The sequence below is a fragment of the Leucoraja erinacea genome, chromosome 28, assembly GCF_028641065.1.
Source record: "Leucoraja erinacea ecotype New England chromosome 28, Leri_hhj_1, whole genome shotgun sequence".
Classification (NCBI taxonomy): Eukaryota; Metazoa; Chordata; class Chondrichthyes; order Rajiformes; family Rajidae; genus Leucoraja; species Leucoraja erinaceus.
In genome coordinates, this window is record NC_073404.1 from 4,781,580 (window position 1) to 4,809,275 (window position 27,696).

Consider the following 27,696-nt stretch of genomic DNA (forward strand, 5'->3'; position numbering starts at 1 on the left):
TGAAAGAAGGGTCCTGACCCAAAAGTTCATCTGTCTATTTCCCTCCAATGATGCTGGAGGAAATGGACAGGCAACGTTTCAGGTCAAGAGGGGTTGGCCATTTAGGAATGAATTGTGGATCTGTGGAAAACTCTGCCACAGAAGGCCAATTCACTGGATATATTCAAGAGAGTTGAATATAGGTCTTCGGGTTAGCAGAATCAGAGGATATGGGGAGAAGGCACGAATAGGGGTACTGATTCTGGATGATCAGCCATGCATCTATTTTCTATGTTTCTAGATGATACAAGTGGTGATAGTGCCAACTGACCGAGGATGGTAAAGATTTAACACAAGGTTTGCCAGGTGATGATGTAAACAAGAACAAATTAATGACATTTGAAATTAATAGAAAAGTGGTGGGGAAAAATGGCCTCTGGAAAGATGCATGGCTGAACAGTTAACCATCTGAAATTGTTGAATATAAATGTGTATCCAGAAGGCAATAATATACTTATTTGAAAGATGGAGCTAGCGTTGTTCCTCAAATTAACATTGAGATTTATTGTAACAGTAATGAGGGCTAAAGAAAGAGAGATGAATGTGGGAGTGTAATGAACAATTAAAGTGACAAGCTAGTGGAAACTCAGTCACACTTGCGGATTTAGAAACGGGGTTCTACAAATCCAAGACCCAATTCGTGTTTGGTTTGCCAAAAGTGGAACACTAAATAAACAAAATATCTTCCATCCATTCACTCGAATTCTAACAAATCCTTAGTGAAGAAAAAGATAATTATTTTTCTCTCCAAAGATTCAGGCTGGCCTGCTGAACAATTCCAGTGCTCTGCAACTCTGCCTTACCAACACCACCTAAATGACATAAATCTTGATTAACTGCAAAATGTTCCTCGACTCAAATGCTCATTATATTAGTTTATGTATTTTACATTATAGCATTACTTCAGACTTGCTTGTTTCTGATGGATATATAGTGCCCTCCATAATGTTTGGGACAGAGACCTGTCATTTATTTATTTACCTCTGCATTCCACAATTTGCATCCTCACATGTGAGGATTATGTATAAACTGTAATTTCTACATGGTGAAACCTAAATGTATAAAAATACCCTTTCATAAAATCTGACAATGTGCACTTTAACTACATATTATTTTTTCTATTACAAATCTCATATTATGGAGTACAGAGGCAAATCAATAAATGATGGGTCTTTGTCCCAAACATTATGGAGGGCACTGTAAATTAAATTTCTAAATGATTGATTAACAGTTCACAGTACAAAGAAATAAAAATTGGATATTTTCACCAGGCATCTAAGGACATTTAAATTTATGCATAACATTAATGTAGAAATTAATCATGCATTTACAAAGAGTGAAAGAAAGACAAGTACACATACCAAAGACCTCAAATAGTAATGCAAATCTATCACTGTACTGGGTCCAGTGTTTCAGGCCTTCTAAAGTTGTAGTCAAAACACGTAGTGAATTTTCTGGTTGTGCAAATTTCATCTGGACCGGCTTTGACTTCTGTTTATAAAGAAAACCAAAGGTTCAGCTTGTTCTATTAATCATAATAGAAATATTGTTGATGTAAACAACAATTTATTTAATTGCTGCCTTCAATATTATAAACCATCCTGAGATAATGTATATTATTTTAAAAAAGGGACATTTGAGCCACATAATGAGACAAAAGAGCTGGTAATCAAATGTTTCATCACGGAGGTGGACCTTACAACGCGAAGCCAGCTGGAGGTGTAGTGTTAGGGAGGGAGTGTCAAAGCTGAGCTAAGGCAGTGGAAGGCATGGTGGGGCAATGGAAATTGGGACATGAAAGAGGCCAGAAATGGATATAACAGTCTTTGCTCAACTGAAGGAGTGTAGGATTATACAGAGAAAGGGGAGATGCGTTTGAAAGAAAGTATGTGGATTTTAAAGCTGAGATCAGACGTCAGAAGTTATGGGCAGAAGGCAGGAGAATGGGGTTAGGGGGGAGATTAACCAGCCAGAGTAGACTTGATGGGCCGAATGGCTCAATGCTACTCCTATTACTCATGACCTTATGATGCACCAGTTGCATTTGTCGAAGTCTTGTCTATTCTTAAAAATAGCGAAGTCAGGGGATATGGGAAAATGGCAGGAATGGGGTACTGATTGGGGATGATCAGCCATGATCATTGAATTGAATGGCGGTGCTGGCTCGAAGGACCAAATGGCCTGCTCCTGCACCTATTGTCTATTCTACCTTGTAGTATTCTATTTGGCTTACTCCAGTAAAATAGCAAACAAAAGTATTCCTACTGGCAATCTCTATTACTTGCAATGATTACTTTAATTGAGGTGTCCCAATATACTTTCAACCCTATCAAGGAAGACTGGCTATGCAATGCAAAAACTGTCTTATCATACTTTTGCATTGCCATCAGTTAATGCTTGCAACAGATACATGTGTCTGTCTCTCTGTGTGAATCTGGGGACGCATTACAATCAAAGCAAGTTTTTTTCACGAATAAATCAACTGACCAAAATCAACACTGTTAAATTTAGATGCATTAATTTCAAATTAATTGGAAATATACAATTCCTTCAGTTTTTAAAATGAGCACACTGTATTCAAAGGCTGGTGCTGAAAGAGGCCATGATCAAAAGCTGTTAATTAAGGCCCAATGTTTTAGAAAACATAATAAGATCTCTGGAGGAAAGCAACATGTGCAAAGATAGGGATTTTTGTTGTTACTGTTTACGTCTGTCTCTGAGATTAGTAATCTTCCTGGAGGCACTGTAATGTTGGAGCTGCTTCTCATTCTGTGCTGGAGGGGTGGAGGGCACATTTTATAACAAAGGGCCTACCAAGAATAATTTTAGAGTTGTGATCAGGAGAGGGTGTGAACACACACTGCCCAAACATTTCCCACTCCATCCCTCAGAACTAGCCTAGATGGGGCATCTTGGTCAGCATGGACAAGTTGGGCCGATGGTCCCGTTTCATGCTGTATGACTCTAAATATGCTACTTACAAATTCAACCATTCCTGTGTAAACATACTTTTCAAACATTCATATAATTGACAGAATTTACCTGGAATTGAGACTTTATTTGGGTCACGTTTAAAAGCTTACTAGACTAAGTGGGACCCTTGGGTCCCAGTCTCATGGGAGGCCTGGTCCCCCAACGCAACTCATTCCCGAATGCAATATTCCACCACTCACCCGTCCCCCAACACAACGGTGGGAGCGTTCTGTAGCTGGGGGACAGGGACGTTCTGCAGCCAGGGGAGGGGGTGTGGGAGAGGGGAATGGGGGAGGGTTGGGAGTTGGGGGGAGGAGAGAGGAGTGGGTGTGGGGGAGGGGTATGTGGGGGGGAGGGGATGTGTGGGGGAGGGGTATGTGGGGGAGGGGTGTGTGTGTGTGGGGGGCTCCAGGGGGGGCACTCAGGGGAAGGTGTGTATGTAGGAGGGGTGGGGAGTGAGGGGGCGTCGCCATACCGGGGGCTTTTGGGGAATTGATGCACTTGGCACAGGAGAATGGCAGCGACTCCGGCTCTGACCACACTCACCGGCTCCAGGGCCAGGCACCTGTTGCACTCAGTGGCTCCCAGCCCCGGCTGCACTCATCGGCACCCGGCTCGATGTGGTGGTCGCCGTCCCCACCCGCACTCCGCTTCTTCAGCTTTATTCTCCAGGGATTGACAGCGTCGCCATACCGGCGAATAACAGACCAATAGCTTTTTTTGTAATATTTCACCGGTCGGAATAAAACGTGATGCACTTGCAGCACAGGAGAATGGCGAGTATGGTGGCAAAAGATCGTAGCGCTATGGAGAATTGTTTTTGCGCAAATTTAGAAAAAACGCAAACAAGAGGACAAGATGAGAGTTTTATATAAGTATATAGAATAGATTTTAAGGTAATTACTGGAACCTTAAGCAATTGGTGCTCCATTCTTGCCCCATGTGCATATATATGCACTCTTGCTCATGATTGCTGTCACTAGAACTGGCAGCGGTAGAGTTTCTGCCTTACAGAGGGTTCTATCCCGACTATGGGTGCTGTCTGTACGGAGTTTTTTCGTTCTACCTGTGACTGCATGGGGTTTCTCCAAGATCTTCAGTATCCTCCCATACTCGAAAGACGTACGGGTTTGTATACTTGATATGTGTAAATTGCTCCAAGTGCATGTAGGCGTGATAATGTGCGGGAAATGCTGGCCGGCGCAGACTGAAGGGTCTGTTTCCGCGCTGACTCTCAAAAAATTGTGTGGGAAAAGAAATACTTTAGTTACAACTGCCAGGAGTTCACCACACAAGGCTTTTTCAGGAATCCTTTTGGTTTTGTCAAACTGACTGTAGGAGAGACATATAAAGCTGCAGATACAGGTCACTCAGTACCATACAATTCATCATATTTATGCTGTGATATAACTGATTGCATCTGAAGAATGCCATGTATGTTTTATTATCCCAGAAGTAGGGCCGAAGATACAAAGAACTTGGGAAATGATAGGCAGAGCAGTGGATAACCCTTTGGCCAGAGTTCGCTCTCAATGCCCTGATGCCATGGTAATTTTCATTAACCTGTAGACTGCCCATTTATGTTGACATTTCTCCGAGTTAAATCTGTATCTGGAAATGATTTGTTATAATATCAATTTGTGTTTAAATTGAAACGATAAATGAAGTCAAAAAGAACAAATACCAAATGAAAGACATAATGGCACAGAGGACAAAACAAAAAGGAAAGAAAATTAAGTGATTTTACAAAGGCCGAAGGAACTTAAAGTAAATGCTAACGTGGAAAACCTTTTAAAAACACACGTTCATACAAACAAGTACTAACAACGTTTGAAAAAAATTACAAAAACAGCTTTGAGAATGTGGAACTGGATGCCAAGTGTTGGAACTACAAAAGCATGAATGTTGAGAGTCTTTGTGGGAGGTTTTGGAAGCCAGGAATACATTATGAAAGCTTGAGTAATTGAATGTGTCATCAGTAGGGATTAAATGAACAAGAAAAGGATTAAAAATGGTGTGGTGATTAGAAAGCAAAATAAAAACTTAAATTAATTTAAATGTCTTTTATCTTATTTATCATTTGAAGAAATCATTTTCGAAATACAAGATGTTTTTCTGCACATTGATCTTCTGATAATCCAATAATCTAAAGCACTGCAAACCCACAAAATAACATCCTGAAAGTCATAAAAAACTAAAGACCTAATCCCCTGAGGAACGTCACCCAAAACGTCACCCATTCCTTCCCTCCCCTCCAGAGATGCTGCCTGTCCCACTGAATTACTCCTGCATTTTGTGTCCATCTTCTGTTTAAACTGGCATCTGCAGTTCCTTCCTACACACCCTACCAATATTACTCCAACAACTCCTATTCGGAGGTGCGCAAGAGCCACATGGATGCACACACCTCAGAGTGTTTCTACTCCAAAATATTGCTAGGTCATTATTCAATGATAAATTTCTCTCAGAATGTGGAAATATCCTGTATGACTTAATTTTAAGTTTGTATTAGTATCATGGAAAGCAAAACATTATATCCAAATTACATATTCAATATAGACAAACTCACTTTAAGCAAAATTTATGAAAACGTACCTGATCCACACCATCATCAGGATTATTTACCAATTGATTTTCAGTAAATTTATTTTGTTGGCCACAGTGTCTACTGCTTGCTATATTCTGGGGTGAATTCTTGAACTTCTGATGCATTTGCTGATAAGACTCTGTCTGGACTTTGTAAGAGTCAGATGATCTGAAATTATCTGCAATTTTCATTTGTGAACGATTTGTGTCAGGAGTAGATGCAAATTTCTTTATTTCATTTACTGCAGGCCTAATATTTTCTTTCCAAGTGTTTCCCAACTGTTGTTTAACACCTGTGCTAAAATTTAAAGAACGAGTTAGAACATATTATAAACATTATAATACTTAATTGCATTAAAATGTAATCAACTTTAAATTTGCCAGACAATGAAACCATTTTTCTTGCGAAGATTTCAATAAACACAATACAATCTTTGTGTGTTCTTACAGACAAAAATCAATGGGGCTTTGCTTTACTGTACAAAGAATACTAAACAAACAGTGGAACCATTGACCAGCTAAAAGATTACATAATGTAACTAAACAGCCAAAAATAAAGCTAAAGCAAAATAGGCAAAGCCCAAGCATGAAGTCCATAGTGCGCTTAACTGATAAATAAAAAGGCTTACTCTCATAAGCAAATGTGGAAATTATCAAAAATTCTCTCGTATCATACTCCCACCACCTGTCTCCCAGTGTTTCTGCAATAGGAAAAGCAGTTTTGTAAGAGTATTTATTTTATATACTCCCCTTTTGTCCCCCATGTCACAAAAAATATATTTAATCAATTATGTTCGATAACCCCAGCCACATGAATGATCATAACAACAATTTAGGTTTAATGCATTTTTAATTTTTCTCCTTGCTTGCATCATCGTGTCCAATGCAAATCCATGAAGTGGAAGAGAGTAGCATAAATCAACAGAATCCACAGAGACTAAATATAACCACACTAAACAATGGAATTACTAACACTTTAAATGTTAAAGTTCACACCAAAAGGTATACTCTAACATAGCCCTAACATTCTAACAGGCTTTAAGGCTGAGGGATATTTTGATTGAGTTGATTGCCTGTTTCTAAACAACATGAATGACATGGAGTATCCCTAATCCGATAAGCATGTGTGATCAGGTTTCCAAAGATATTGTTGCACCAAAGGAATACTGCACCAAACAGAAAGGCACTCTGGAATAATTAATTGAGGAGATCAGAATGACTGTTAAGCACTCCAGTTTTTCTGGGTGTCTCTACTTGAGGCCAGAAATCGCATTACAAGAAGTCATAACACCAGTCTTCTGAATTTGTAGTTGGCAGGGCAGTACTCTGCATATCGCCAATTTGTCTATAGGGTATTAGGGAATATATGCAGCCAAAGTTGCCCAAGGTATTTTTGTCCTTTAAATAAAATATACCAACTTTCCAGTTTCCTTTTCGTTTACCTGTTTTATCAAAGAAATAGTGTTTTGCTTACATTTAGGTTTCTGTTTCACATGTCATTAGACAAATGGAAAAGTAACGTTCAAGGTATTGCAAGAACCTGCTGGAAATCCGATTTCTGGCAGTTCGCTGTCTATCTTTCCCTCTAGGGCTCACACCTGCCTCTATCCAACAAACTGCCTATCAGGGAACCTCCTTGCTTGAGGTCATCTGTTGCCGGTCTTAAATTGTCCTGGAATTTCGCTTCCAGGTTTTTTACCAGCTTTCCCTACTACAATCAGTCTCAAGAAGGGTCACGAAGCCGAATGTCACCTATCCATTTTCTCCAGTGACTACCTGACACACTGAGTTACTCTGGCGTTCTGTGTCCATCTCTGGTATACACCAGCATCTGCAGTTCCTTTTTATAACATTCTGGCACATAGTTTTTCCAATTCCTTTTTAGTTTAGTTTAGAGCTATAGCATAGAAACCGTATCCTTTTACGATCTAATAAATGCACGGTAATATTTCCAATAAAAGTGAATTGCAGCCAAATACAAGGGGGTTTCCAGACTGAATTTGTTCTTATCTCCTGTCCAAGATGTAAAGGTCAACACTGTCGTTATTAGTGACTCAGTTGAAACAAACTAAATGATAAGAATGAAACAGGTTGAATTAACACAAAAGCTTGCGTAGTCTCAAAGTGCTCTAAGTACCTCAAGAACAAATAAATAATTGTCAAATATCTAAGTTTTAATAAAAGAAAATAACCAGGGCACTTGAGAACACTGGTTCATGGAAACCAGAATGAGGGTTAAGCATTCCAGTTTTCCTGGGAAACTACTTGAGAACAGGAATCCAACATAAGAAGTCACACGTATCATGAAACACTATGTCATAAAGCCATATAGACGTCCAAAGTACAGAGATAGTGAGAGTGATCCTGGAAGCTCCCGTCAAGGCAGAAAAATATATTCACTTGGAAGCAGAGGCAGGTGTTACCACAATTTTAAAGCTTACTAGAATCTGCTCCCCAACGCAAGATTTCACCTCTCACCCGTTTCAACGCAAAGCCATTCTCCCAACGCAATATTGCACCACTCACGCATAGCCCCCAACTGCACAGGCACAGCTCATTTTTCCTCATCCCCCAGCACTCCCTCCTTCTCCTCTTCATCCTCCCTCTTCAATCCCTAGAGAGGGAGGGGGTAGAGGGAAGGGTGGTAGAGAGGACGGGGTGGTAGAGAGGGAGGGGGGGCAGAGAGGGGGGGGGGGGGCTAGAGAGGGAGGGAGTAGAGAGGGAGGGGAGGGGAGTAGAGAGGGAGGGGGGTAGAGAGGGAGGGGGAAGGGGATAGGGAGGGGATAGAGAGGGAGAGGGGCAGAGAGGGAGGGGGTAGAGGGAGAGGGAGGGGAGTAGAGGGAGGGGTAGAGTGGGGGGGGGGAAGGCAGGGTAGAGAGGGAGGGGGCGAGGGAGGGAGAGGGGTAGAGAGGGTGGAAGTACGGGTAAATAGGGAGGGGGCATCTTCATCCTCCACCCCTCCCCATCTCCCTGCTCAACACCCACTGCCGCACCCCCATCTCCCTCTACCACCCCACTCCCCACCGCATCTTCCTCCTCCTCAATTCGCTCATCCTCCTCCCCTCACTCACATTCCCTTCCCCAGGACCTACCCAGGTCGTAGAGCAGTGCCAGGGCCTGGAACTCGGCCTGTACTCGTACTCGGGCCGGCCCTGGCTGTATACTCCAGCCGTCAGCTCGGCCGCCGTCTGGGCTCCAGTGCAGGCCCCGACTTCATCTCCGGGCTCGTCCCTGACCCCGGACCCAGGCTCCTCCTTGGTTCCAGCGGCGGCTTCATTTTCGGTCACGGTCAAATCACAAGTCCCGGCCCGCTCTCCAGCTCCACCCTGTCCACTAGGCATTGGGCACCGGCAGTTGCCGCCACGCGAGCGCCCCCCCCCCCCGGAGTGTCCCATCCTACCTTGCGATTGCATTGTGATGTCACTCGGGTTTTTTTTCGCGAAATGCGTGAGCTTTCGGGCTGTTTTTAAAACTTTAAACGATTAAAAAGTTTGGAAATATAGGTGGCAATGCGACGGGAAGATATTTATCACCTCGGCGGAAATAATGCGAGTAGGATGAGTGAAAATAGGAAGGCTGTGGCCTAGCGTTGGAAAAATAGGAAAATTAACCAGATTGACACACACACACACACAGCCACAAACAAGACAAAGAGTTTTAGTATTATATAGATTTTAACGTAAGCAAAATGCCATCTCAAATGGGAAATGAAATTCATTATCTACATGTGTAGGAAAGAACTGCAGATGCTGGTTTAAATCAAAGGTAGATTCATTATCTACCTAGCAAACTAACAAATTTAGACTGGATACAGATCTTCAGTTTCATATCACACTCCATAAATGTACAGGTATGTAGGTAAATTGGCTTGGTAAATGTAAACATTGTCCCTAGTGTGTGTAGGATAGTGTTAATATGCAGGGATTGCTGGTCGGCGCGGACCTGGTGGACCGAAGGGCCTGTTTCCGCGCTGTATCGTTAAACTAATCTAAACAGCATAAGATCTTACTAATGATGGAGAAACATCACATTGGCTACAGAAAGTCTCAGAACATTGCTTCATGTCAGAAAGATCTGAAGGCTGTTGAAGGATGGCCAAATGTGACTGAAGTTAAAAAAACATAAGTAAATAAAATGAACAGCTGTCTGCTATGCTGTGCAATCCACTTACTTCCAACTAGTTTTATTGCTTTGCCCTTTAGTGTTGGATCCACTTGAAAATTGCCTCTGTTCCTGACTTGGTTTCTGTTGAGGTACTTGTTGATGAACCTGGCTACAAATGAGCATTGTGTGTGATTACCTCTTCAATTATAATATTCTCTTATCAAATGAAATGATACACCTGTCATTATTTAATAAATCACATTTTGGCAGTCCGATATTTGTCATGACACCCTTGCATGGAAGAACAGGGAAAATACAATCATAACAAAAATATCACACTTCAAAAGCACCAATATATCTTCAGGTAATGAAATTATTGATGCGCTCCTCATGTTGCATGACAACATTTTAATCCATCATTATTAGGCAAAGAGTTTTTTATATAAATATCGAAAGATAATCTTAATCCGACAGAACAGAAAATATAAAATACTTCCCTGCTGCCATACAATGCTGATAGAAATGTTCATTATCTGTTGTAAAAAACTGTTGCAGCTAGCTAGTTCATAATAAAACAAGCTGCAGGCCATTCAATTGCCTTTGGTATAAAGCAGCAGCGATGATAACACTTGGAATACGGTAACAGCTCACCACCACCACCTCCGGCATTGACAAATTGCCAAGTCTGGTTAACAAGGACCATTGCCTTAATAATAAATGCTTTCCTTTGCAGGTAATTTGAACGTCAGTTTACTAACGGTATTAAGGTCAACATCAATGTGGGCCATAAAGGGTGATGCAGAGCATTTCAGAGACCTTTAGACAGGCTGTGAATGAGCAAGATACAGTATAGGTGCAAAATGTGAGGCCATCCCTTATGGTAGAAAACATAGAAACAGAGGATTCTTTAAATAGCAAGAGATTAAAAGATGGCATACAAGGACACAGGGCAACTATTGAAGATGCTATAATTTCCCCTACACCACCATCAAAGTACTTTAACAGCAGTGAGGCAAGAAATCACCAGTAGCTCCTCCCACCTGATCTCTTGTTGCAGCCTCTTCTACATCGGCAAGCCCAGGTAGAGACTAAGCAATTGTTTTGCAGCATACCTGCGGTCAATCCCAGTGTCCTTCCCAGGGCACATTGTCAAAATAAAGAACAAGTAATTCAGGATCAATCAATCAATCAATCAACCTTTATTGTCATCTTGCAAGCAACAGTTGTACAGTGCAAAATGAAAAGACGTTTCCCAGGGAGTAGCGGAGCATCGCACATGAAATTTAAAACGTTTCACACATAATAACACTAAAAACAATCAAGTCCCTGATGGAACAGTATAAATAAATAGTTAAAAGCAGGTAAAACACAACTTTAAAATACAATAAACCAATCATAAGAATGTCCGGGGCAGCTGATTTGAGTGGCCAGTGCCAGTTATTAAAGTGGCCAGTGCCAAACCGCAGAATCAAGTGACTGTGAGTACAGAGTGACTGTTTAGCAGCCTCACAGCCTGTGGTAGGAAGCTGTTTAGAAGTCTTGTAGTCCGGGCTTTGATGCTTCGATATCTCTTGCCTGATGGCAGGAGATCCAGGTGTATGTGGAGGGGGTGCAGTTTGTCCTTAGCAATTCTCCGAGCTTTTTTCAGACATAGGCTCTGGAACAGTTCTTGTACCGAGGGTAGGGAGACGCCAATGATCCTCTCTGCTCCCCTCACTACCCTCTGCAGAGCCTTCCTGTCCGAGCAGTTGCAGGTGGAGTACCACGTATCTATGCAGTACGTGAGTACAGACTCCACTGTACCCCTGTAGAAAGTCCTGAGGATGTCGGTGGGGAGTGAGGCCTGTTTTAGTTTCCTCAGGAAGTGCAGTCGGCTGATGGGCCCGTTTGACAGTCCCAGTGGTGTTCCTGGACCAGGTGAGGCTGTCTGTAATTTGCACACCGAGGAACTTTATGCTCTCCACTCTCTCCACTGCAGTGCCACTGATGTTGAGGGGTGTATGCTTTGGCTGCGCCCTCCTGAAGTCGACAACCATCCCCTTCGTTTTGTCGACATTTAATTCTAGATTATTTTTGCCGCACCAGTCCACTAGTTGTTTTAATGGAGGATGGAGCTGAGGTTAAATTTTATCACCTGCGCTAAAATGACTGGAATTCATAGTCCAAGGGGGCAGTGAAATTTCAGCTGCTAAGTATATTCAAGGCAGAGATAAACAGATTTTAGGTATTACAGGGATCAAGGAGTATAAGATTAATACTAAAAGGTGCTACTAAAGTAAGAAAAAGCCATATTACCGAATGATCAAGTAGGTACGAGAGGTTGAGTAGCCTACTTCTCACCATACTTCTTGCAATAATTATTATCACTTTAATAAACAAATTTAAACCACATGGCCGCAAATAATGATACAGAGCTGCCCAAGCCTCAGTTTTATTTGTTCCCTTGATTTTGTTGCATTCTGTAATATCTATATAATTAAAAGTCTCAAATTGACCACTTCCTGTCTGCACTGTATATTGATTTTAGAAAAAACGCTACCATATATCACTATGATTTTTGGCCATCTTACTCACAGTCCTCTGCTGAGCAGGCCCCGAGGATTTTTCCCACCGATGAAAAATAAAAAAGTTATGAGTGTTTAAAAAACCTTGAGATCCTCTCGCCTGTCAATCACCGCGATGAAGGTAACGCCCCTTCTGGGGGGGAGGGCAGGATTATAAAACCCCGGATGCCTGGATGTGACTCAGTCACTCTGCAAGATCGCGAGGGAAAGGCAACTACTCTCATTCTAAGCTGTGAATCAACAGAACTGTGATCTACAATGTACTTGCAATAAATGATTTGTTAGCCCTTAATGACAATGCCATGAGTTGTTTGGCTTGCTGCCCTGCCTGTGCTTGAAACTGTAATGTTTTATTAGGTCCGACTGTGCTTGGAAGGAATAAATGCTTTATTAGGTCCGATTGTGTTTGGTTCAAATGTCCCGCTCATTTCGTGACTTCCGCTTAGTGGACAGGTCTCGCTGATTGCGTAATTTCCAGTGCGTGAAAAGGTCGCGCTGATTGCGTAATTTCCGGTAAGTGCACAAGTAAATCTGTTTGCGGAAGTGGCGCTGACTGTGGAAGCCCCAAAGTGGAGAGTATTAGGATGTTCAGACTTACAATTATCACTTTAAACTTCTCAGCCATGTGAGTATTCAAGAAAGTTTACTGCCATATATATGGTGTGTGAGTCAGTGTGTGTGTGCGCGTGCGTGCGTGTGTGTCTTCTCAGTGACTGAGCTGTCAGCGAAGAATCCATTGGCTGACCAGCCCACCCGTGTGAAGCTGGGACATAGTCTAGTCATCTCATAAAATTTGAACAGCAAAGTTTCAGTAGTAGGAAATCAATCATTTTGAAGTGATATACATTGATCAAATTATTGACATTTACTCTGGGCTCAGATCAAACACTTCTGTGGAATACGATAATCACATCCTCATGACTAAATTGCTAATGTGCTGTCGAGCTGCACTACTTGATTAAAAAAAAGGCAAGCAACAATACCTGCCAAAAAATGGAATATTAAAATAGATAAGGATTCTAAAAAGATATGAAAGTTCACCTCAGTAAAATTCCCAACAGGAAAAACATGCTGTCATCAGCTTCTTGGAGTTAAAGTCCAAAATCAAAGCTAAAGCACTTGCTTCAGAAAACAAGCTGCAAAGATTAACAGAAGATAGTGGAGTCCATTTGCAGCATTTGGGCCACCTTCTGAACATTCTCTTCAAAGGATTATAACTCTATAAATAAGGTGTGCCCCACTCTGCCAGAGTTTAATACAATCAACTTAATAACAAATTTAACTCACTTACTTCCAGTTGTTTTTACTATTTTGCTCTACGACATTAGATCCATAGATCCTAGTGTGTAGGATAGTGTTAATGCACACTGTATCTCTAAACTAAACTAAACAAAACTTGAGGTTGTAGGAAGATATACACAAAATGCTGGAGCACCTCAGTGGGACAGGCAGCATCTCCGGGGAGAAGGAACGGGTGACTTATCGGGTCGAGACCCTTCTTCAGACTAGTAGGAAGATAGCTGTTCCTCGACCTGGGGCTGTGGAGCTTGAGTCTCAATACTTTCAGTAGCTCCATTGCAGTTGTGGCAGTGAGAAGATAGCCCCAGATGGCGAGGTTCCTTGATAGATGCAGGAAGATAGTTGTTCCTCAACTTGCTAGTGTGGAACTTCAGTCTCAGTACTTTCCTCCTGCTCGGATGGTGAGGATACTCAATGATAGATGCAGGAAGATATCCGCTCCTCAACCTACTTGAGTGGAACGTCAGTCTTAGACTTTCGGTACCTCCTGCCCAATTGTAGCAATGAGAAGAGTCCATGGACCGGATGGTGGGGATCATTGATGATAGGTGCTGCCTTCTTGAGGCAGCTCTTCATGATTTTGACAGTGGGGAGAGCTGCGCCCGTAATGGACCAGGCTGAGTCCACCACTCTCTGCAGCTTCTTGTGTTTGTCCATTGGAATCATCGCACCAGCCACGATGCATCCAGTCGAGATACATTCAAAAGTTTGTTAGGATGTTCAGACTTACAATTATCACGTTAAACTTCTAATAGAGGCACTGGTGTGCCTTCTTCATGATTACATCCATGTGCTGGGCCCAGGACAGGACATCCGAGATGTTAATGTCAAGGAATTTAAAGCTGCTAACTCGCTAATCTTATTGATGAAAGCTGGCATGTAGTCTTCCAACCTCCCCTTTCTGAAGTCAACAATCAGTTATATGGTATTGTTGATGTTAACCATATCATGTTTCTTCCTCAAATTTTACACATACATACAGAATATAATCAAATTCAATATAATTGATGCATAATTATATGGTTTGATCATAATAGGCTTCAATTATCCCACTGTTCTAATTATGTTTGTTGGCAAATCTATTGTCTTTTATTACTCTAATTTAATCTATAGTGCTGAGTAAATGTAGTTGAAACTACTTATTCCAATTTTACAAAAACATTACAAATTATGATGCGCCTGAAATTGTTTTGTATCTGGACAGATGTGTTGTTGGATATGGGTTGGAGTTAACATGTTTTATATTTTGGAGTCATAAGGAACTGCAGATGCTGGAATGTTGAGTGAAACACAAAGTGCTGGAGTAACTCAGCAGCACGATGCTGCCTGACCCGCTGTGTTATTCAGTCCTTTTTATTTCACTGTTTTGTGTATTGGATCTCTACTGCAATATTCTACTAATGAGCCTCAGCCTTATGTACTATTGAATAAGTTTTATACCAAAAACTGTGTCGGCAGACTGAGGAGGGGGTGAGAGGGGAGAGAAGAGAAATCAACAAGGTGACTCATGCCCAGGAAAGTGACCTAGCAGTGCAGTCGTGTGCCTAGGGCATGTCTGAGCAGACACATGTTTTGGTATAAAAACTGTTCAATAGTACGACATCGGGCTGCCCCTATTGACCACATGTGCTAAGAGTAATCTCACCATCACCAACACACTCTTCAGACTATCCAATGGGTATAAGACGAATAGAATAGAATAGAATGCTATTTATTGTCATTCAAACCTGGGTTTAAACGAAATTCCATTTCTACAGTTTTTTACATTACAAACACAATCCAAGACCCACACTTAACACAGTTTACATAAACATCCATCACAGTGAGTCTCCAACATCTCCTCACTGTCCCGTAGATCCACGCAGTCGCATCTTAAAGATTATGTCATTATTTGCAGGCAGGATCATCAGAACCATGTGAGAGTACTGGATAGATAAAACTGGTCAAATCTATCATCAGCTTCCACACTGTCCCAGTGCAGCCATAGCTTACCTGAGCCATGTTCAACACTCTGAAGCTACAGCGCTCAGAAGTGAGGGAGAAATACCAGTTTCACCTTGACGACACTGGCTGCTCATAGACCATCGACTGGAGACCCGACTGGAAAGTAGAACCAGTTCAAGCAGATGGTGATTGAATCAGCAAAGATTGTTCTTCAATGGTTCAATGGTACCTTGACACATATGCAACTACACAGTGAAATTATTTTTGCAAACTACTGCACGAAAAGTGCAATGCCTTGACAAATAACAGAATGATGTTACCTCTGCGCCAACAAGCTTCTAGCACTTGCAGGGCAAAGTCCAGTGAGAACTCCATGAAATGCAGAACAATTAGTCAGACCACATGACAGATGTGTTCCAGCAATAAGGTAACTCGAACAACTCAAAGGAGTTTTTCAGTTTGTTAAAAGTGGTTTATGGACTCCCAAAACCCAGCATTAACCAGAACTGCAGTTCTTCACTGCTGCTCTGTTGCTCCATGCCGCTGCAGGCCGCATTCAATCTGTGCACTCAACCTCTGAAGGTCCTCCTCCAATTGCTCCATTTCGTTTATTGACAAAGCAAGCAACACAAGCATTGGAGACATTTCTCCAAACTCTACAGACTCTACAGTTGACACTGCTGCTCTAGACAAAAAAGTCTACAATTATTTTTTTTTCCAAAAAATCCCCAAAGCTATTGCAAAGATAAGACTGCAAGTTTCACAATTTCTGTCACTTGACTAACTTCAGGACAACGTATTTATGTGTTTTCTCCAATAGCATATTTATATAACCCTGAATGTTCTTTCATCTTATCTGCTAATTGCAGATAGTCCAAAGACCTCAAAGGCAGGTCATCTATTGCAAATTTTCTAAGATTATAATGTTAAAGTTTACTTGACTGGATTTATCCTACAGAATTCTACAGCACAAGTAACCAAAATAAACTTTATGAAAGCTGAAAATTATGTGACAACCTGATTAGCGAAATATTGCTAAGAAATCAGATTGAGTGAAAATGTGTCATGTGAATAGTTCTGAACGTTCCAGGTACACATTTCACCCAACTTAGCAGTCCAGGAGTCCAAATTATAACTGCCAATTCAATTTTGAGCCCAGTATATTTTTGAAGCATAGAAACATAGAAATTAGGTGCAGGAGTAGGCCATTCGGCCCTTCGAGCCTGCACCGCCATTTAATATGATCATGGCTGATCATCCAACTCAGTATCCCGTACCTGCCTTTTCTCCATACCCTCTGATCCCCTTGGCCACAAGGGCCACATCTAACTCCCTCTTAAATATAGCCAATGAACTGGCCTCAACTACCCTCTGTGGCAGAGAGTTCCAGAGATTCACCACTCTCTGTGTGAAAAAAAAGTTCTCCTCATCTCGGTTTTAAAGGATTTCCCCCTTATCCTTAAGCTGTGACCCCTTGTCCTGGACTTCCCCAACATCGGAAACAATCTTCCTGCATCTAGCCTGTCCAACCCCTTAAGAATTTTGTAAGTTTCTATAAGATCCCCTCTCAATCTCCTAAACTCTAGAGAGTATAAACCAAGTCTATCCAGTCTTTCTTCATAAGACAGTCCTGACATCCCAGGAATCAGTCTGGTGAACCTTCTCTGCACTCCCTCTATGGCAATAATGTCCTTCCTCAGATTTGGAGACCAAAACTGCACGCAATACTCCAGGTGTGGTCTCACCAAGACCCTATACAACTGCAGTAGAACCTCCCTGCTCCTATACTCAAATCCTCTTGCTATGAAAGCCAACATGCCATTCGCTTTCTTTACTGCCTGCTGCACCTGCATGCCTACCTTCAATGACTGGTGTACCATGACACCCAGGTCTCGCTGCATCTCCCCCTTTCCCAATCGGCCACCGTTTAGATAATAATCTGCTTTCCCGTTTTTGCCACCAAAATGGATAACCTCACATTTATCCACATTAAACTGCATCTGCCAAACATTTGCCCACTCACCCAGCCTATCCAAGTCACCTTGCAGTCTCCTAGCATCCTCCTCACACCTAACACTGCCCCCCAGCTTAGTGTCATCCGCAAACTTGGAGATATTGCCTTCAATTCCCTCATCCAGATCATTAATATATATTGTAAATAGCTGGGGTCCCAGTACTGAGCCTTGCGGTACCCCACTAGTCACTGCCTGCCATTGTGAAAAGGACCCGTTTACTCCTACTCTTTGCTTCCTGTTTGCCAGCCAGTTCTCTATCCACATCAATACTGAACCCCCAATGCCATGTGCTTTTAAGTTTGTATACTAATCTCTTATGTGGGACCTTGTCGAAAGCCTTCTGGAAGTCCAGATACACCACATCCACTGGTTCTCCCCTATCCACGCTACTAGTTACATCCTCGAAAAATTCTATAAGATTCGTCAGACATGATTTACCTTTCGTAAATCCATGCTGACTTTGTCCAATGATTTCACCACTTTCTAAATGTGCTGCTATCCCATCTTTAATAACTGACTCTAGCAGTTTCCCCACTACCGATGTTAGGCTAACTGGTCTGTAATTCCCCGTTTTCTCTCTCCCTCCCTTCTTAAAAAGTGGGGTTACGTTTGCTACCCGCCAATCCTCTGGAACTACTCCAGAATCTAAGGAGTTTTGAAAGATTATTACTAATGCATCCACTATTTCTGGAGCTACTTCCTTAAGTACTCTGGGATGCAGCCTATCTGGCCCTGGGGATTTATCGGCCTTTAATCCATTCAATTTACCCAACACCACTTCCCGACTAACCTGGATTTCACTCAATTCCTCCACCTCCTTTGACCCGCGGGCCCCTGCTATTTCCGGCAGATCATTTATGTCTTCCTTAGTGAAGACGGAACCAAAGTAGTTATTCAATTGGTCCGCCATATCCTGGTTCCCCATGATCAACTCACCTGTTTCTGACTGCAAGGGACCTACATTTGTTTTAACTAATCTCTTTCTTTTCACATATCTATAAAAACTTTTGCAGTCAGATTTTATGTTCACTGCCAGTTTTCTTTCATAATCCATTTTTCCTTTTCTAATTAAGCCCTTTGTCCTCCTCTGCTGGTCTCTGAATTTCTCCCAGTCCTCCGGTATGCTGCTTTTTCTGGCTAGTTTGTACGCATCATCCTTTGCTTTGATACTATCCCTGATTTCCCTTGTTATCCATGGATGCACTACCTTCCCTGATTTATTCTTTTGCCAAACTGAGATGAACAATTTTTGTAGTTCATCCATGCAGTCTTTAAATGCCTTCCATTGCATATCCACCGTCAACCCTTTTAGAATTAATTGCCAGTCAATCTTGGCCAATTCACGTCTCATACCCTCAAAGTTACCTTTCTTTAAGTTCAAAACCATTGTTTCTGAATTAACAATGTCACTCTCCATCCTAATGAAGAACTCAACCATATTATGGTCACTCTTGCCCAAGGGGCCACGCACAACAAGACTACTAACTAACCCTTCCTCATTACTCAATACCCAGTCTAAAATAGCCAGCTCTCTCGTTGGTTCCTCTACATGTTGGTTTAGATAACTATCCCGTATACATTCCAAGAAATCCTCTTCCTCAGCACCCCTGCCAGTTTGATTCACCCAATCTATATGTAGATTGAAGTCACCCATTATAACTGCTTTGCCTTTGTCGCAAGCATTTCTAATTTCCTGTTTGATGCCATCCCCAACTTCACTACTACTGTTAGGTGGCCTGTACACAACACCCACCAGCGTTTTCTGCCCCTTATTGTTTCGCAGCTCTACCCATACCGATTCCACATCCTCCAAACTAATGTCCTTCCTTTCCATTGCGTTAATCTCCTCTCTAACCAGCAACACTACCCCACCTCCTTTTCCTTTCTCTCTATCCCTCCTGAATATTGAATATTTTTGCCTCCCACAATGTCTGTTTGATTTGTTATTTTAACATAAAGCTAACCTAGTTGGGAGGTCACGTGTAGCCAGAGCTCCCGAAGGACCACGGGCTACTGCCATGCCCCGGCAGCAGGCCCGGCTCACCCGCCGTAGAACCCGGGGAGCCGCCTGGAGAGGGAGCCTGGTCCAAAGCTTGTTTCCTGTTCCGGGAACTAGATGGTGGAGGGAGTCATCAATGGTAGTGGACGCTGAACAAAGCGCCAGTGTCCGCTGAGAGAGGCACCCCCACCCCCTCCCCCGGGACATGAAGCCTGAAGGCCGGGCAAGAGAGACGATGGTTCGCGGGACGATCCGGATGGAGGCAAGGGCTGTAACGGGCCTTTATGGCTAGCTGCAGCTGAGACTTTGAAAATGGCCGAAACCTGACTACCCTTGCATGTCGACTTATTGGTCTACTTCTATGCATTCGGCAACTTAATTAGGGATTGTACTTATTAATGGAAATAATCTTACTGATCTGTATGCAAAAAATAATGTCACGTGGCAATACAAAGAACCTTAAATGGAATTGGCTCCTCATGTAAAACCATGCCTTTTGTTCTTTTACCTTTTCTGTCTTTTGATAATTCTTGCATTCGCCTATGTTGCATTTTTGCAACACCTGATTTATTTCTTTGCAAACACTATTTCCCTCCCTGCCGCTAACAGCTGTGATCTCACGACAACATTTCTCTGCACGAGAAAAAACAGTTGCAACTGTGGGGATAAAGTGATGGGTAAATAGTACTTTGAGTCTTCACATACAGATGCATCTTAAATGCCTTCAGCATCTGTTTCACCGAGCACAAGTTTCAGATTAGATCTACCACAAGGACAAAAATAGCTTTAACTGTGATTGTGAACCATAATACTACATTTTGTGCATCAGGATTTTTACAAGGGCCGTTTGCTTCATCAGTCTACTGATGAATAAATCATGTAACAAGAGACCTGCTTACCATAGAAAACACACAGAGGTCAATATAGTTACAGGCCACATTACAAGTCATGTAAATTCAGTACAACTAATAACCAGGTACCAAAAGCATAAGTAATATTTGATATTGACAAGGCCTGAAATTGTAGTTGGCATTGAAGATGCTGACTCATCTTTCAAATGTTCATCTGAAGGAAGTTATGAGTCAATGAAGACAGATATCAATGAAACAATTTGGCAGCATAGAGGCAGAAATTAGAACTACTCAGAAATGAGAGCTATGTGTTGTATAGATACCATAGATACTGGGTGTTGTACAGATACTGGGTGCCAATAGATGAAGCTGATGACAGTTTTCACATGACATGGATACAGGGCTTGCATTTTAAAAAAAATCTTGGTGTATCTCTGTGTGAAAATTGCAGGTGGGCTGGAAAAGAAAAGCGATACCAACAATGATCAGATAAATAAAAATTCTGATGAAATACTTAAAATGCTAACCTTATTTCTCACGTCGCAGCGGCCTCCGCAGCCTTTTTTGTCTCGTTTAATGTAGTTTATATTGTTTTTTTTAACTGGGTATGTGGGTGGGGGGCGGGGGGTGGGGAAAGTTTTAAAATTGTTTCCTGTACAGAGGACCCGACCTATTCTGTCGGGTCTCCGTTGTTGTTGGGGCCTAACACCGTGGAGCGGCCTCCAACCGGAACGACCTGGGGCTCCAGTCGCGGAGCCTGCGGACTACTTACCAGCTGGCCGAGTTCGGAGCGGGAGGAGCTGTGGTGGCCCGCTGCTGCGGCCCGACCCCGGAGATTCAGAGACTCCAGCTGTAGGTCTGGTGGGCGGTAACATCGGGAGCCCCGCGGGTCCTTGGTGGGAGACCGCTTTTCGGGGCTTCCACAATGGCGACTTCTCCCGCCCAAGTTGCGGGGTTGAGGATGACCTGGAGCGGGGCCTTACATCACCCGGCGCGGCTTTAAATGGCCGCGGGACTTGCTAGCGCCTGCCGGGGGCTCCAACATCAAGACCCGGAGCGCGGCCTTGCATTGCCCGGCGCGGCCTTAATGGCCGCGGGACTTACTTACCATCGCCCGCCGGGGGCTTTGACTCTGACATCGGGAGGAGAATGGGGAGAGCAGGGGAGAGATAAGACTTTGCCTTCCATCACAGCGAGGAGGAGATACGCTGTGATGGATGTTTGTGTAAATTGTGTTGTCTTCTACTTGGTTGTATGACTGCAGAAACCAAATTTCGTTTGAACCTCAATGAGGTTCAAATGCCAACAAATAAATTGTATCATTGTATACCACAGATGCTGCCTGACCTGCTCAATAGCTCCAGTATGATTCATTGTATTCCAGAGTCTGCAATATTTTGCTTTTAAAATAAAAGTGAAACCTATGGAAGAGACACCCCAGAAGGCTGTGCATTGAGGAGAGGCTTCAAAAGGGTCTATAATCATCTTTGTGAAAGTCTGGAGAAAGGTACAAAAGGAAAACAAAGATACCCATCTCATGCCACAATCAACCACCACAGAGAATGTTGTTTGAGAGTTTGGTCACATAACACTGTAACTTGTTGCTCACATTTTTACTCCTCCACCTGTAGGCAATTAGAAAGAACATCAAGCTTGCAGTATGCAAAGAATAACATTTTCCATTCCTGATTTTGCAAATTATGTTTTTATATTCTACTGGGAAAGCTGCAATGGTCACAATATGATGCTCACATGCTGCCTTAGTTCCCCAAATGCATTCAGCAATCAAATTATTCCAATGTTTTATGTTTAAATTGAATACAGAAAAAAATTAAAAAAATATGCTGGTTAAATGTGTTTTTAAAGAAACGTCTCTAGAGATTTCTACTGATATTCTTTAAGAATGCTGATTTAAAATAGATGTTTATGTTTACAGCAATTCAAATACAAATATATGCTCAGAATTAATATTGTATAACCTACCTGTTTTTTGTCGTTTTTGCTGAATTTGGCATTGGTGTCATCCCACTAGCTGTACTGCCCAGATTGCTCCTCATACTGGGATATTGAAACTCGGTCCTATAGTTGTTCAGTACTGTTGTCTGATTGTTTTGTTGTCTGCTTTGTACCGATCCTCTGCTGCCTTAAAGTTTAACAATTAAACGTGTCAAACTTTTCCTCGAGAGTTGAAATAGAAAAAGGATCTTTTTACAATAGCATTTTATATATCTATTTAATTAGGATAGTTTTCACGCTGTACAACGTAAGAAAATGTTTGCCATCATAATAAAGATTTATTTGTTCTAAACAGCCAAATTGTGATGGTGTAAAAATATGTTGATTTTTTCAAATTTAGCAGTAAATTTGACATTTCCCAATTGCTTTGAAAGAAAACAGAAGCATTACTGCTTTCAAAGTATTGTTCTAAACACCTTCACATTCCTCAGATAAACATGCTTAGAGAAACAATGATAAGAGTTTGTATGCCAGTAAAATAATGGACAGTTATCATCCCATTTGGAGAAATAGCAGAGCAGAGCACAACAAAATGGTGAATGTTTGGAAAGGAATCAACTTAGATACCTGCAGGTGGTGAATCAAAACTCTCTGGTGTAGGAAAATTACTACTGGAGCCCAACTCATGTTCCTTAGGATTTGAAGTTAATGGCAATCGGGTTCTTTTCTTTTGGTTGAAAAGTAATAAAGGAAGACACCCTGAAAAACACAATTTAAATAAATTAATGCAATCTCCATAATCATAATTACCAGAAGTGTAATTAAAATGCAAATTATATATAGAAATTTTCAAACTTGGCCAAAACTTGCTTTCATTGTACCCTAGCCTTTCAACAAGAACGTCAACGTAAAATAGTTAGTTTGTGAATATCTCAAATGGATAATATGAAGACGCAGCTTATGGAAAGGCTTCAGGGGAAAAGGTTCCTACGAAACAAAATGAAAAGGGTAAAGATCACTTAAAAGAAATTCAGTGATTAAACAATTACTTTAATTGTTAATGCAGTTACTTTGGACAGATTTAACCTTTATTTTTCTGCAATAACATTAAATGTCCAAGGGGAACCACCAATATTGCAATGCAATGAGTTGCATATTTACCACACAAATAGGCTAAACAGCCCAAAAGGTCTGTCACTGTGATGATGGAGGCACAGCAGGCTGCAGATGCTACAATCTGGAGCAACTAAGTGTCATTGACTCAAAAGTGAAGGAAGGAAGGAACAAATTTAAAAATATAAACAGATTGATAGTGGAGGATAGTAGATCACATCAAATGTGATAGTAAAATTACAAAATTTTGCTATCACATTTGATGTGATCTACTATCCTCCACTATCAATCTGTTTATTTTTTAAATTTGTTCCTTCCTTCCTTCACTATTGAGTACATCAAAGGTTGTAAAGAATACTTCAAATAAGATTTTTTTCATAGATGAAAAACATTTGCTAATTAAAAGTACCTGACGTAGCTCGTGTAGAACTATCACTAATATTTCTCTTCATGGTTAAATCTCAGCATTACAGAATAGTCATATGTTCGGCAACCTATAGGATTGAAGAACAATATTAATGGTAATTGCAAAAATCACAATTTAATGTATATTTGAATTCATTAACCCCTATGAAAAATATACCACAGTTAACATTGATTGTAATTATCATCCTTTGAGCTTAGATAAAACATATCAGGAGACAAGGAACTGCAGATGCTGGCTCTGGCCTTTCTCGGAGACCGGCCCAGAGCTTCTAGCCGCAGGCGCAGCGTGGACTTTCCATCGCGGAGCCTGGGATCCCTTGCCAGGGATCGCCAGAAGTGCTACGACCACCGGCCTGTGGCCTATAACATCCTGAAGCTGCGGTGTCCGGAAAGTGGCCGATTCAGGAATTCCAAGCTGCGGAGTGTGTGTTCCGACTCGTCCTGACATTGGAGTTTTGATCATCCCGATAAGAAAGGCCGTCCATAGCAGCGACTAGACGGTTCATGGCTCCGACCACGGTGAACAAAGGAGGAAGATTGACTGAGCTTTATTGCCTTCCATCACAGTGAAGAATGTTGATTCCATTGTGGTGGATGTTTATGTTAAATTCTGTTGTGTATTGTGTTCATTTTGATTGTATGGCTGCATGGTAACTCAAATTTCACTGTAACTTAATTGGTGCATGTGACAAATAAATGTGAACTTGAACTTGAACAAATAAGACAAAGGGCTGGAGTAATTCAGTGGGGCAGACAGCATATTTTGAGAACATGGATAAGTGATAGTTAAGTTCGGGACCCTTTTTCAGACTGGGCAGGCATCAGAGAGGAGGAGCAGTGAGAGAGGGTCTCACAGAACTCTCGTCGGAGAGATGAGGAGAACTTCTTTAAATTAGGTATACCTTGAGGAGATTTTGTAGTAGAGCAGCAAAAAGGAGAGACAAGGAACTGCAGATGTAGGTTTACCAAACAAATACAGAAAGTGATGGAGTAATTCAGTGGAGCATCTCTGGATAACATGGACAAATTATGTTTTGGGTCAGGACCCGTCTTCAGACCCTCGTACAAAATAATACCACTGGATTATGAAAGAACTCCTGCCACTGAAGCATTTTGAGGCCAGTTAATTTTTAAGGACTACTATTTGTCACACCACTTCACCCATCAGCGCTGAGATCAAATTGAAAACAAGACAAGGAATCACTTTGTCAGCAGATATCTTCTGTTCACTGAGTATGGCGAATCAATAAAACAAGTCATTGGAAAACCACAGACTAAATTTAACAGCTAGCTCTGCACTTTGTTAATAACCTCCCATTTTCAGGCGAACGAAGATCATAATTTGTGCTTCTGTTCTTCCAAATTCTACTTGGGAGTATCTGTAACTTAGACCAGCCTCAAATAGAACCAAATTCTATCAGCTATTCCAGGTAGGTTTAGTATAATTGTCAGATATGTAAACTGGCACTCTGGGTGCAGAAGACTTCTTGCTGTATCCTTGTCATTTTGGTCAGTTCACCCTTAATTTGAAATAAAGCATTGATGATCGAGTACCAGGGGCACAAAACTCCTGTAGGTTCCACGACAAGTAGCTTGAATATCAAATATTTGAAAAAGGGGCCCAACCGGAAACATCATCTGCCCATTTCCTTCCATAGATGCTGCCTACCCTGCTGAGTTCCTCCAGCAGTTTGTTTTCTTGCTCCAGATGCCAGTGTCTGGTGCCTCTTGTCTCTCTCCAAAGCAACTTTTACTGATTTCCAAAACTCCAAGAAGATGTGGAGCAGAGAGCTGGAGCAAACCATCCATTGCTTTGCTGAAGGTCAGTGGGTAAACTGGGAAACCGAAAGGTGGAAGAATCCTTGCCAAGTGTAACTAAAATAGCATAGACATCTTTTTATCTATTTTATTGCCAATGTTTAATGACCTTTGTAAACTTTGTATCCGTTAATAACACGTCAAGGCCATGGAGTACATCTGGGGTTTAAATAGGAATAAGTGGTGCTATTCAACACATAACCCTCTCATTCCTGTGAAAAGCCAGGGAGTAAATTTGTGTTTTAATTAGAAACTAGTGGTGCTATATAAACAGATACCCCTCCCATCATTCTAGTCAAATTAGTAAATCTGGGGTTTTAATGGGAATTAGTGATGCTATTTAACACAAAACCCTCTTACTACTGTGACTCCATGGCAACTGAGGCCAAATCCTGATGTGGGAAGCTCTTATGTGTAGTAAGGAACTGCAGATGCTGCTTTACACCAAGGAAAAGTGAGGCCCAACACAATTTGGAGCACGTCATATTTTGCTTGGGCCAGTCGTATGAATATTTATTTCTGTAACTTCAAGTAATATTTGGTTTCCTTCTCTCTGTCCCTCTCCCACCCTAGTTTCACTGTCCTCCTGATTAATTTTATGCCTCATTGTCACCTCCCCCTCAGCCAACAATGAACCATTCTACATTCCCTTGATCACTGTCTGCTTTGATCTGTCCTTTTCACTCCTGACCTTACCCTCCATATCTGTGTCTTCCTCTCCCCTGACTCTGTCTGAAGAAGGGTCTCGACCCAAAAGTCACCCACTCCTTCATACTCTCCACCAGAGATGCTGCCTGTCCCCGAGTTACTGCAGCATTTTGTGTCTATCTGTGGGAACCTCTTCCATTGGAAGGGTGCTGGCCATTTCCAAGCACCTTTACCGTTTCAAAAAAACTCAGTGCATCCAATGCAGATTTATTTTCTCTCAGTGCATCCAATGCAGATTTATTTTCCCTCAGTGCATCCAATGCATTTATTTTCTCAGTGCATCCAATACAGTTTTATCCACCACCCCCCCCCCCATGCATCCAATGCAGATTTATTTTCCCTCAGTGCATCCAATGCATTTATTTTCTCTCAGTGCATCCAATAGTTTTATCCACCATCCCCCCATGCATCCAATGCACAGATTTATTTTCTCCCGACTGGAAGGAAGCCCCAAACCAGCGCCATTTCAGTCACAAACCACCTGACGAACCTCGGGCTCAGACGTTGTGTGCTTTTCCACACTGGTGTAAGAGGTGAGCTGTTCCTCGGCTCGGCTCGTGCGGCGGAGCCGTGTTTGTGTCGTCGACTCCCCGCCTCGGCCTCGGCCTCTCTCTCCCGCCCACCGGGCGGCAAACGGCGGCGACACGAGGCGCGGCGGGAGCCCGGCCTCGCCCGCCACGTCATCACGTCCCCGCCGGCCACCCCGCGCGTGACGTCACCCCCCAACTGACGTCATTGAACCCAACTTTTTGACTTGGCCAAAGGTAAACACGAAGATTGACACAAAAAGCTGGAGTTATAAGATAGGCCATTCTGCCCATCTACTCTGCCATTCAATCGTGGCTGATCTATAGCTCCCTCCTAACCCTATTCTCCTGCCTCCTGGGGTTGCTCCACTACCTCACCAGGTACCCCCAAGGCCAGTGATCAGTGATCGCACAGCCTTCCCCCTTTCAAAAACGCTCCAATCCAATTTAAAGCATATATATTGCATTCAAGTGTAAGTTAAAAGACTTGCTACAGTATGCACCATATTGCACAATTTCAAGCTGAAAAATGCAAATGTTCCGTACCAATGGGAGGGGGACACCCTCCTCCCCCCCCCCCCCCTCCCCCGTCGCTATACTCTCGGGCTTGGTCTCTCGCAATTTCTCACTCCCGACTCCCACCTAATGTTGGCAGCCCTGTTACTTGCCACTTATCACCTTATTTCAGATGTTCTCTAGGTTTCCAGTATCAGCATCTAATGCCTATTGATATTTGTTATTCGTAAGGTGAGAACATTTCATAAGATCATAGAT

The 27,696-nt window shown here is 42.2% G+C and overlaps 1 protein-coding gene across 4 annotated transcripts in view; it reads right to left on the reverse strand.

Annotated features, from left to right (window-relative positions):
• Positions 1 to 27,086, reverse strand: part of LOC129710527 (spermatogenesis-associated protein 22) — a 50,355-nt gene extending 23,269 nt beyond the window's left edge. Inside the window, exons 1-7 of one of the 4 annotated variants that reach the window (XM_055657558.1) lie at positions 26,886 to 27,085; positions 23,853 to 23,937; positions 22,958 to 23,089; positions 22,358 to 22,517; positions 9,770 to 9,871; positions 5,608 to 5,896; positions 1,401 to 1,530 (exon numbers count right to left, since the gene is read on the reverse strand). In XM_055657558.1, the coding sequence (XP_055513533.1) occupies positions 1,401 to 1,530; positions 5,608 to 5,896; positions 9,770 to 9,871; positions 22,358 to 22,517; positions 22,958 to 23,089; positions 23,853 to 23,895 (856 nt within the window). In that variant the 5' untranslated portion in view covers positions 23,896 to 23,937; positions 26,886 to 27,085. Of the gene's footprint in view, positions 1 to 1,400; positions 1,531 to 5,607; positions 5,897 to 9,769; positions 9,872 to 22,357; positions 22,518 to 22,957; positions 23,090 to 23,852; positions 23,938 to 26,873 lie in introns of all 4 variants that reach the window. The other 3 variants (XM_055657559.1, XM_055657561.1, XM_055657560.1) reach the window with 3 other exon arrangements.
• Between the last annotated feature and the right edge of the window lie 610 nt (positions 27,087 to 27,696).